Source organism: Heloderma suspectum, chromosome 4 (assembly GCF_057233095.1).
Source record: "Heloderma suspectum isolate Gila_16-S chromosome 4, 16-S_ref, whole genome shotgun sequence".
Taxonomy (NCBI): domain Eukaryota; kingdom Metazoa; phylum Chordata; class Lepidosauria; order Squamata; family Helodermatidae; genus Heloderma; species Heloderma suspectum.
The window spans coordinates 132,678,027-132,690,323 of record NC_139461.1 but is presented as its reverse complement, the minus strand read 5'-3'; the positions used below and the strand labels follow the sequence as shown (position 1 = coordinate 132,690,323).

The window sequence follows — 12,297 nt, the reverse complement described above, 5'->3', positions numbered from 1 at the left end:
GAGAGAACAACTGAGCTACCAAGTTACAACTCTGCCAGTTTCCAACCTCTATTCACTTTCCACAGATGGGACAGCGGCAACCTTCTTCAGTCAGTAGCCACCTAATATGAGAAGATGGGAAGACATGGACAAGGGCTTGATGATGATCTTAACTTGGCCATGCTCAAGTGGGAGTAGCTGGTTTTATAGGATGTATGCACATGCATATATCTGTCTAGGACTGTGATCTAAGTTACCAGCAGGGTGGGTCTTTGCTTGGATTAGTTTATCAAGTGTGTGCTTAGCACTGACCACTTTTCTTTTTTCAGAAAAAGGAGCCATGTGGGGCCGCAATCTGGATCAGGACCATGGTGAATGGGGAGGGGTTTAATCTCTTCCTCCTTCCACCATTTTCCCTCTGAATCATCCACTCTAAGCTACTATTTCTTCCAAAGTTGCTGCTTACTCAAAATAACACTTTCAGGAGCAAATTTCAGCTGTTGGAGGATTCTTGGTGGGGAAAAGGCACAGGGAACATAGGGTGAAACCCTCTCCCCGTTCACCGGATTCAGACTGGGAACCCTGCATGGATTTTTCTGAAAGTGGCTTTTTAAAATATGTGCTTAATGTCATGTGTATTTTGGCCCTCTGCTTCTGAACCAGAAGCTACAGAAAACCCTTGTGACAAACTGCCTCTTAACACCCTGTCTACACTACTGCCAGGCAAATGACCCCCCTGCAAGATCTCCATTATCCATTTATGTGTGCCAACTTCCAAATATTCCTAAACTCTCTGCTTTGGAGTTTTACAGCCAATCCTCCGAAGTTTGCTTTCTATAGCATGATCTCCAGTTAACTGTGAGCAATGTTTTTAAGGCAATCTAATAACGTTTGTGAATTGGTTAGATTCTTTTAGAATAAACATGCAAATACAGTTTTCAAGCAGAAGAGAGTATATTTTCTCCATATTGCATGTATAATGCAACAAGCAGAGTTATCCATTGTGTTTATAAGGAACAGGGGACCACTTCGATGGGAGCTGCGTTTCGTACAGAATAGAGTTGTTGGCATTTATATTCAGTGCAAGAAGAAGAAAGCCATTTAAGTCTAATTTCCCAAATAATGTGGACATCATTTTGTGTATAGATCTGTGCCGTGCTTGAGCTCTTGTAGCAAGATATTGCAGTAAAATCAGTGGGGGTTTGTCACTCTCAAATATATAGAGATGGCAGATACTCATATAAATGAGAGGTATACACTACATTACCCCCCCAAAAAAACTAAACAAAAAGATCATGCTATTCTCTTTAGGGGTATAAATGGATCTCTTTATGCATGTAGGGAATTGTACTTTCATAAGAATTTCAACTTTTCATGACAAGCAGACCTTTCTTATTTCTCCCAGTATGCTAAGGTTTAAATCACCATACGACAATGCTGTGAAAATCATAGCTCCTTTTCACATCCCCCAAATCCAATCTCTAAAATGTCTTCAACCATAATAGTAGATAAATCACTTCCAAGAATTAGAACAATAAAAAGGAGAGCTTTTATAAAGCCTTGAACTTATTTTAATCTGTTATAGCTGTGTACATTTGTAACACAATAAAATCATAGTCCCTTCAAAAGAAATTTTTAATTTGGACATTATGTGCTCAACTTGCATTAGCTGCTGTCATTCTCTACAATTTAGTTTCTTCTCTCAAAAGCAAGGTCACCTTTGAGGTCTCAAATTATCTGTCCTGTAGGAAGAAAAGGCGCATTAGCTTCGTTGGAAGTGTGGGATAGTGAAGGTTGGAAGTGCTGGATAGTGAAGATAAGTAGAGCCATTTCAGGTAGAGCTATTTCAGACCAACGGCCAGAATTCTAGTCCAGCATTCTGTTTGCACTGTAGCCAACCAGATACCCCTGGGAAGCCCACCAGTAGGACATGAGTACAGTTATAGTACCCTCCTACTCATATTCCCCAGCAATTGGTATAGAAAGGCATACTGCCTTGGATACTGGAGGTAATATATAGCCATCATAACTTAGTATCCATTGATAGCTTTCTCCTCCATGTAAAGCAGGATATTTGGTTTATGGATGTACTTATGTGTCTGAGAACTGGGAAATCTATATTGGCATGACTGGCCAGTGTGGTGTATTTAATCCAGTAGAGATTAAATATATCTCAAATCCCCAGTCATGAAACTTACTGGGCAGGGCTGCCGCAAGACCGCCTGCAGCAGGAGAACATGCCACTGCTGGGGGATGGGGGGAAGAGGAGAGCATGCTGCTGCTTCGTGTGGGAGCCATTCTCAGGGAGAGGAGCATGACCTGCTGCCACCCCTGCCCTCTTCCCCCTTCCTACCTACCTCCACCTGACTTCCCCTCAATACCTCGCTCTGAGGGGTCCTTTGTGAGAGCAAGGCATTGGCAGGGAGCTGGCCCTGGAGACTGCTTGTGATGAGGCAGCACCGGTGATCTCCGCCCCGCCAATGCCTCTCTCTCATGAAGACCCCTCAGAGTGAGGGCAGAGCTGCTGCCACTACCCACCCTATGCCTCACTCTGAGCAAGGCATTTGCTGCAGCAGGGGAGCAGCCACCCAGCTGTGCCTTACTCAGAGTGAGGCATAGGGTGGGCGGCAGCAGCTGCTCCAGAGAATTGTAATGGCCGCTTTCCTGCTGCAGCAGGAGAGTGGTCTGTGGGACTTTCCCAAGCGGCTGCCTACTCTATGTCTCATTTTGAGAGGCATGGGGCAGTGGCGGCACTGGGACCCACGGCCCTCTCGGTGGCAGGGCGCACAGGATCCACCGTCCTTCCAGATCTGCCACCTGAGGCGGGAGACTTACCCCACCTCATTGGAGGCCCAGCCCTGCTACTGGCTCAAGGTACGCAGTATCTGTCGGCCTTATGTACTTTACAGGGCTGTTATATTCTTCCCTGAGCTTCTTGAAGGAAGAGTGGGATCCAGATGTGAGAAACAAACGGTGTGTTTGCACAACACCTAGTAATTGCAATGGTGCTTACCCAGCATTTCTTGGCTTATGTTCACCATGTATTGTGAACTTTCTACTCTGGCCAGAATGTGCAAATTTATGTTTATACATTTACCAGAAAAGTGCACAACTAGTTTTTAAAGTCCTATTAAACTGCATGGTGACATTTTACAGAGTTCTAATTGCTCAGATAAACCTTTTTGTGAGAAACAGCCCAAAACTTACTTACATTTTTTTAAAAAAAATTAAAGAACTGTGTGTCCTATCCCTGGTTTTGCAAAGTCCCATTTATAGGTCTTCTCCATCTAGAACACTGACTCTTTTACAGCCTTTCCTCTCTCGAGCTAGACTATCATGACCCTGGGCAGATGTACTTTAGCCAACATTTTCATTAACAAAAATAAACACGTTTCATTTAAATTTGATTGCATGTGCCATAGGAAAACCAACCCATCAGGTTTTTAGCTCTTTGCTGCCCATCATTTAAGGGGTAAGCTGGTTGAGCTGGTTTGTAATGCATTTGAAATGTACAGTTCTCTGGCCTGGCTTGTCCTCTCCTGTCCTGCCCTTCATGATTCATCTGCTGAATAAATTTCCGAGAATATGCCAACAAAGCGTTGACCCTTATTGAATTATGGAGCTGAACAAAGTTCACGAAGGCCCAACAATGTTGAATGAAACCCTTTATCTCCTAGAAATCAATAGGAAAAATCCTTTTTTCAGTGAGATTCAGAAATACACTTGAAAAACAAGTGCTAGTTTAGGCTATTAGCCCAACAGATTATGGTAACTTCCTTTTTTCCCTTTGAGTAGCAGACCCCTGCCACTTCACAAACTGCTTCTGCACATCCCCTAGGTTTCACACACACACCCCGCCCCCCAAAATACAGCATGGAAAGTTGGAATGTTGTTCAAGAAAGACAAAATCAGTACCCTAGGCATGTAGTACTAATATGGTTTAGCAATATTTTATAGTGAGCTGTAGGTCTGCATGCCAGACAGTTGTTTTGGAAGAGCTAGAAAGGTGCAGGAGCTGGTCACTATGCCATGGAGCTAGGAAAATATGTTATATGGAACAGGAAGGTTTCCTAACAAGACTGAATTCTGCAGGGAGGGTAGGATACCTTGAGGTATCTGAAATGTGTGCTTTTTTGCTATTAGGTGAAAATGTGCTACAGTGGTTCCTAGCAGCCACTAGACACATTTAACCATCATGGGGGACCATTTACAAATTATGTTAAAATCAGAGGTATGAGATAGTCCCCAGTTTTTAATGTTTCTTTTCTGGTTCTCCTTCTCCAGCTCTGTTTTGTGATGTTTTGGACTCCTAATGTGTCGGAGAAGATTTTAGTAGACATAATTGGAGTCGATTTTGCCTTTGCAGAGCTCTGTGTCATTCCTCTTCGTATCTTCTCCTTTTTCCCAGTTCCAGGTATGGGGAATGGGGAGGGAGGGAACAATCCATAAAATTATGTCTTGCTCCTAAGCATTCCTCTTGGCCATTCCCTGCTCTGTATAAACATCTGGCCATGTTCAACTGGAGAGATTGCAGTGATATCACCATAATTTGGTGTTTTTTCTACACTTAGTGCAACTTCACCAAGAAGCAGCACTTGGGCCTAGTTAATGCAAACAGCAGACAGGGTGGTAAACCTTCTTGCATTGTTCAGATTGCAGATGGGAGACTGCACCACTAAAAAGAATTCTATGCACATAGAAATGTAGCTCATCCAGGAGAAGGCTAAGCTAGAACTCTTGTCTCTGATACTTAGTTTTCTGTGCACAGGGATATGTAATGAATTATTATTGTTGCTATTGTTTTATTAGCTATGTCTATATAAGTTCTCTTGATGGCTCACAAAAAATTGAAACAATAAAAAATATATTCAAAAATATAATATTAAAAACAAATACTATTTTCACCATCAGAGAAAAAGATAAAACCAATAAAGCAGTACAAATATACAGTAAATTACAAATCTAACATGGAGAGCCCGGATTTTAAAATGACAGTTGAAGAAGGCTGGTTTTAAAAGGCCTGGGTGAGTGAAAGCATTTTTCACCTAGCACCAAGACGACCATAGCTAAGGTACCAGGTGAGCCTCTCTGGGGAGGCTATTTCACAGATGGTGTGCCACCATTGAGAAAGCCTTCTCCCTGGTAGCCCTCTGTCTCACTTCACTTGGTGGGGCACTTGGCACAGAGCCTCTGAAGAGGATCTTAAGGTTCAGGCATGTTATGTGGGAGAAGGTGATCTTTCAGATAACCTGGTCCCAAGCAGTTAAAGGCGTTAAAGGTTAAGACCAGCATGGGTATTGGGCCCAGAAACAGACCGGGAACCAGTGTAGATGATATGGCACTGGCATAATATGATGGAAATGCCCAGTGCCAGTTAATAACCTTGAGTTCAGCCACATTGGCTCCCTGCAGTCTGAAGTACAATTCAGAAACAGGTGTACCACCTCATCCATTGTTTGTGCAAACTAGACCCAAGTAAAACCTACACTGTGTGTTTTTGTTATCCTCCACATACTTTTCCGCATTAACAACAATCAGTGACACATACACCCTGAGATTCAACTGCTGTTTTAAGTAAAATCTAAATTGGTTCAAGTTATGAGAAATATATATTATTAATTAATAGGTCTTCTGCACGTTTATCATAACTTGAACCAATGTAGGCACTACCGATTTGCATTCCTAATGGTTCAAGCCTAGGACCTGCTGTTGTGATGCAACAGCTTTTAAGATGAGGAAGGTTAAGGTTAGGGTTAGCATCACGGTCCTGGCAGAAAAGCATAGTTAGCAGACGCAACAAGGGGGGCAACTGACCATACTTTTGGTGCCACAGGGCTATCGGAGCCACCCAGATTGCCTGTTCAGTGACAGTAAAGAATGTTTGGGTTTTTTATTGGCAAATGAAATAAATTTAATTGCTGTTTTGTCCAGCAGTAGAAGGAATCAGGGCTTGTTCATACAATTTATGACCAGGTGTGGCTGTTAATGTCAAGTGGCATCTCCAGCTTCTTACCTAATATGTGGACACATCACAAATGTCAATAGTTTAAATGCACGGAACATCTGTAACCACTAATGATGCCCCTGTTGGGAATCTGCGAACCATGAACTCTGAGCCACGATGTGATACCTGACGGCTACCAGAAGACAAATGATTTTTCTGGAGAGAACCAGAATTATCTCTGCCACAAGCAGAACCTGTAGCCAAGCTCTTGCTCCCAGTATCTGATTCTCGTTCCGACACTCTTTTTACAGTCACAGTAAGGGCACACCTGACAGGATGGTTGATGACACTGAAAAAGACTTTCGTGCTGGCCCCTAGCTCAGTACTGCGGATCATTGTCCTCATCACCAGTCTGATTGTGCTGCCCTACATGGGGTAAGTTACACTTTTTGTCCCCTTTCATTTCTTTCTAAGCCGCCACACCACCTGCAACCCACACCTGCGAACTGTCCCACGTATAAAATAAAACCACAGTATTCTCCATCCACCGTATTCTGCATCCACATCAGATGGCTACTTAGCAGGCTCACAGTTCTCTTATAATGCATGCAAGTGCTAATTTGCTAAGAAAGGCTATGAAGAGAGGCAAGAGATATTGGTGCCATCATTTCAGTATTCATTTATTAAAGAGAAACACAACACAAGACTTAAACCTGTACGTATAACTTCATCTATATAACCTATCTATTCTGTTCTACTGTAACTAAACAAAAACTTCTATTTACACAAATTTTGCCACCCCCAAATGGACCACTCAGCTCCCCAGCCTCCCTCTCCCATCATGGGCCCCTTTGTCCTGAGGTCCTGTGTAAGTCCAAGCTGACTCTTTACCGCTGCTGCAGCGATGATTAAAGTTGCGTGTTAACAGCTAGCAATCAACATTCTGTGACATCAGAGCCAATGACTGGGCGAGGGAAAGGGATTGTTACAGGTGACAAAGCTGCTCATTTTAGTCTATTACGCTACAAAACATCATCTTGTTTAAAATGCCAATAATGACAAACAAAAATAAATAAAATGCCAATAATGTTTAGCCTTTATCATGTTGATACCCTTTATTGTAGAAACACACAATGACTAAGGATTATTTATGTATGAGAGAGAGAGAATGAGAGAGAGAGAGAGAGAGAGGTGATCACAGAAGCTGGTACATTTTTCTTTCTGGTGTTTCTAGGGTCCACGGAGCCACCCTGGGCGTAGGCTCACTTCTAGCTGGCTTTGTAGGAGAATCTACTATGGTTGCAATAGCAGCTTGTTACGTCTATCAGAAACAGGTAAGAAATGACTTATAGGAAGTTTCTGTAGAGAAACAGACTTCTAGTCTAACTGCTGCCGCTAAACTTAGGTTAGTGGGGATGGCTCTTGAATTCCAGGAATGTGAATTTGAACTCAGCTTGAGACCTGGGCTGTGTTTCCACCAGCGATTTATTCCAAGTCAGCTGCATGTTGAGGTCGTTAGGGATAGATGACATCGTGACCATCCAGCAGCCACCCTGGAGCTTATCAGGGAAAGAACGGATTTCCTGAGACTGCTTAAAGTCCGATTCTTTTCCTAAAGTCGGGTTCTCCCCAATATAGTTGCTGTGTGCCCCAACCCCCGCATTGACCTCGGGCATGCTAGCCCTGCCCAGGGTGTGCCTTTCACCCTGAGCCCGGTCAGTGGGTGTTTTCTGTCTCCTGTTCCTGTGATTCCCAGCACAAACCACTTAGTGTCTACTTAGAAGTAACAATGTGCTCAGTTAGGCTTCTCTCCCAAATGGCCACATTGGAAATAATTCATCCCCCCCTCCCCCATACAACAATCAAGCACAGCAACAGGATACAAAGTTTGGGTCTCGTTAGGAAGCTTCTCTCTTATTTGCACACATTGGAAGTAATTAATTCTTCCCCCAGTTACAGCGATCCAGTACAATGATGGGTTAGAAAAACTGGGGCTCATTAGGAGGCTTCTCTCGCACACATCGGAAGTAATTACTTCTAATTTGCACCTTCGTTAGGGAGAAAGGGGGGGAAAGCCTGCAGGAGGGGGGAAGCCTCTCTTATTGGTTAAGCATCCCCTGCCACTCAGATGACGTTCACTCCAACCCCCACTCCACCCTACCCAGAAGTATGTTAGGAGAAGTGACTTAAAATGGGGTGATGCACACCCCCATGGAGCCCTGCCTGGACCAAAAGCGGCTCCTAGAAAACATGTGAGTAAGCCACTCTTTCCTTCTCCTTCCATTGTCATGGAAACAGGGCCCTGATTGCTGTTTTTGGGGGGGCGGGGCAGCAGGGTGTACATGCAGGGGATTTTTCCATACAAAAATCCCCTGTGTGTTTTAAAAAAACAAAACCTTGATGTCAGAGAGAACGGTTTTTTTTAGTCTAGTCTTCTCCCTAACATCTTGTTTTTGGGATTGGAGCATTTAGTGACATGAGGCTCAAACTGGCACATACCTGTTCCCTTGGCATTTTCTTTGTTTTTCTAAAGCAGCCTGCCAACAGGAACGGTGATTCTGGATAGGTGATAGGTGGAGGGGAATTTTTCCTTTATCTGTCCCCCCATTGAGCCAAAAGCAACAAGCGCGGGAGGGGATGTGTGATTTAGGGACAGAAGAAAACTGGCATAGAAGAATGAATTAAGATTGCCACCTAGGAGGCTTTTTATGCAAGAGAAGACTGGGGAAACTACACACAACATTGTGTATAGGTTGATCCTGAAGTGGTACAGCTCAGAACAGATTTATTGGTGAGCATTAGGTCTGAACATTTCTGGAGTATTTAGTTTCCTTGGTTTAAGATCCAGCAAGACTGCAGGCCATCTACCACAGTGCTCTGTTTTCCAACCCAGAAAAAGAAGAGGAATGACAATGAGACTGCAGCAGAAGGTGAAGACTCCGCAATGACTGACATGCCTCAAACAGAGGAAATGACGGACATCGTAGAAATGAGAGAAGAGAATGAATAACAAATGGGAGGTGACTGTTTTCTGCAGGGACAACTGAAAGCATATTTCTTCTCTCATACTTTATTGTTTATTTTTAATAAAGAGGCCTTGATTCCAAAGGTTTCAGATAATGAATTCCCTAGCATACCAAGTATGCTGGCATGGATGAGAGACTTAAAGGAACAGTCTCTGCTTTTTTTTTCTTCTTTTCTTCAACTGAATTTCTTCTCTCACTCCAAACTCAAAAGATGTGGCTGCTACACAGCAGAGGGAGCCTCCCTTCTTTGGACAGTCTCCATTTGTCAACCCAAAGTCACTCTGTTTATTCATGGATTCTGCTGCTGTCCTTTCACCTCCTCCAGTGCTTCCCCCCTCCCCACCCTCTCACACACACACACACACACACACACACTTCTTTTTTATATTAATGAAAGATTAAAAATGCAACATTTGAAAACTACAACAACATTAGCTTTATTTTACTTGCCTGAAAATGACTTTGCTCTTTGACTTGTGTCATGGGGGATTATTGAGTTTGGCTTTCTCATTATTCAGTGTATATATTGTATACAAAACAGGATGCCGAGACAGAAATCAAGAAAGAGTAAGTGACAGGTGGAATATATTAAATAGACAGTGATGAATACAGGACAAGACTTCTGTTTAAATTGATTACATCACCTAAGATACAAAGTAGTCTTTCTATTTTCTGGTTAATCAACTGTGAACCGTTATCTGTACTACACTAATCTTATAACTATTTTCTAAAACAATTGTGAACATTTAATTCAGAAGCTTTATACAGAATATTAGTTTCCAGCCTAAAACCCTGTCTTTGAGAGGCTTTTGTTCCCATGCTCAGTGCTGTGCAGAATACTGTGGCTGAGGTGTGGTACAACCAGTTGTTTCCAGGGCTGTTTCCTGAAAGGAAGATGACAAAAACAAAAATTACTGATACTTAAACCAAAGTTCTAATCCATTTTTTAAAAACAAATATGGCTGTTTGTACCGTCAGTTCAACAATATACATGCTAATGTACAGAGAATATCATGGTATATTCCTTTCATGTAGATAACTCTGTATAGGGTAGTTTGCTTCAACATATTGTCAACACTGAATGGTATATCAAAGCCTACATTGGAGGAAGGATGTTCAGAAGCAGATATCCTGCAGTGCTGTAGAAGGGGTCATCAGTCAAAGAAATAAGTGCTTCACCTGTCACCCATTAATCTGACTGGGCTGGTTATGTCCACATGGCCTACACTTTGGTGACTGAATGTGCTTGTGCATCACTGATACTTGTAGTCCACCTTTGCCCAGGACTTCAGCCTTCACTGATCTCCCAGCCAGAATCTAACAGGGACAAGCAAGGACTATACAATTCAGGCCACCAGCTTCCTGCAGTTGATGTGAGTATGTGGTGGAAGAGGTACCTGCCTTTCCTTGGGACTTTCCTGCACTTCTGACTGTGTACTGCAGTGCTGAATTGAGGACACCGGCATTTGCTATGCGGGTGTGCGCTTAAAGGGAACTAAGTGCGACCCTCAGTGCCCATATAGGAGCTTAATTTGACCATGTGACATGACATCATCATAATCTTGAGAGGAAAGGTCTTGAAATGAAACATTTCAAGGTTTCTTTAGCAAAATTATATTTTTCTATAAGCTTTAGAACAGTGAAATAATTTTACTTAATTTTGCACAAAGGCATTTTCTAGATTTTGGAGGCAGATAGCTTAGATCAGATAAAATCTTTAAAGTTGCAATTGTATATCAATATATGTGTATATATACATGTGAATGTGTATAAATATATATATTGTACATTATGTGTAATTTATTTTAGGCTGCTATGTTTCTTACTTTTCCAAAGCTCAGTAAAAAAAATTCTAATACAAAACAAAGTTTGCTTGTGTGCCGAAACCTAACTGCAAAGAAGTGTACTGTATTGGCAAATGTTAAATCTCTGCATAGATGATATTCAGTTTTGCACACGTGCAAATGGAATAAGATGATGTGGTGAATATTTTCATAACCAGCAAGGATTGTGCAAACCAGTTTAGGATGGGGATCAGCATCAGGAGACCCTAGGGCTAAATCCGGCCTGCTGAGTACAAAAGCCCCCAGTTGCCAACCCCAAAGGCCAGAGGTGTGTGTGTGTGTGTGTGTGCGCGTGCGTGCGTGCGTAGGAAACAATGGTTGTGGCAGTGGGGCTTTCCAGCAACCTACTATGGGAAATGTAAGGGAACCCTGGCCTGTCACTTAGTTTCCCCTCTTCAGAGTGGCTCTCAACTAAAATGGGTTGCTGATTAACAATGGCAGCAGCAAAGGAGAACATTACAGATCCAAACAACAAGTTTTCTGCTTCTTAAATAAATATACTGGATGAAATCAATACTGTATAGTGTACATTGTGTGTACACATACATGTGATCATGTCTGTAAGCACATGCACAAACACACACGTTGCTCATTTTTCTGCACTGTGACAATATTGATTTCTCTAGCATGATCAACTCCAAATTTGCATTTCTTCTGAAATAAAATGAGAAGAGTAGTTTTATTATGATGTTCCTTTTGATATGTAGCTACAGCAATATGACAATGGAACCAATTCCCTAGGGAGGTAGTAGGCTCTCCCACACTGAAGGCATTCAAGATGAGGCTGGACAACCATCTGTCAGGGATGCTCTGACTTGGATTCCTGCATTGAGCAGGGGGTTGGACTCGATGGCCTTGTAGGCCCCTTCCAACCCTACTATTCTATGATTCTATGTCATTAGAAATGTATGCTGTAATATATTTATTTGGGTTTAGAGCTGGAAAAAATTAAAGATCTAATATTTCAGTGCTGAAATACTTATCTAGCTAGATGTTTGGATATATAGCAACTCTGGGGATATGGATGGCTGAAATAATGGAGATTTTGTACCTATGACTGCAACTTCAGATGCAATCATATTTAAGAAAAACGGTGCTTGAATTCCAAGAAAATGGTTGTTATTGAAGATAATGAATAGAGATTAAGATACACCGGAGTTTGACAAGTGTTGTTGAATATGTTTTTTTAATTGAACTAGCTATGGCTTACAAATCTGGGATGCTAATCCTGTTTTTTTAGTAGGCTATACATATTCTAGCCAAATGCAGGTTCACTAGAAGATTTCTTTCTGTGTCTGAACTCAGAGTCAAATGTTTGTGAAGTCCCTACAGTTCAAACCTGCAACCACGTTTGTGTAAGCACTCTATAGACTATTTATGTATATGCTATAGGATGTAGGCATTTTCCGGATCAAGGCCCTTATTTGTATTTTTATTGCTATATAAATTACTGTAATATATAGAATATATATTACCTGATCATGTAAAAACACCAATTACTGTT

General features: G+C 42.1%; 1 protein-coding gene across 3 annotated transcripts in view; it reads left to right on the top strand.

Moving 5' to 3' along the window:
- Nucleotides 1–12,297, top strand: part of ANKH (ANKH inorganic pyrophosphate transport regulator) — a 126,867-nt gene extending 114,570 nt beyond the window's left edge. For all 3 annotated transcript variants that reach the window (XM_084850569.1, XM_084850571.1, XM_084850570.1), the window contains 4 exons: nucleotides 4,264–4,393; nucleotides 6,235–6,358; nucleotides 7,158–7,257; nucleotides 8,817–12,297. In XM_084850569.1, the coding sequence (XP_084706695.1) occupies nucleotides 4,264–4,393; nucleotides 6,235–6,358; nucleotides 7,158–7,257; nucleotides 8,817–8,933 (471 nt within the window). In that variant the 3' untranslated portion in view covers nucleotides 8,934–12,297. The remainder of the gene's footprint in view (nucleotides 1–4,263; nucleotides 4,394–6,234; nucleotides 6,359–7,157; nucleotides 7,258–8,816) is intronic.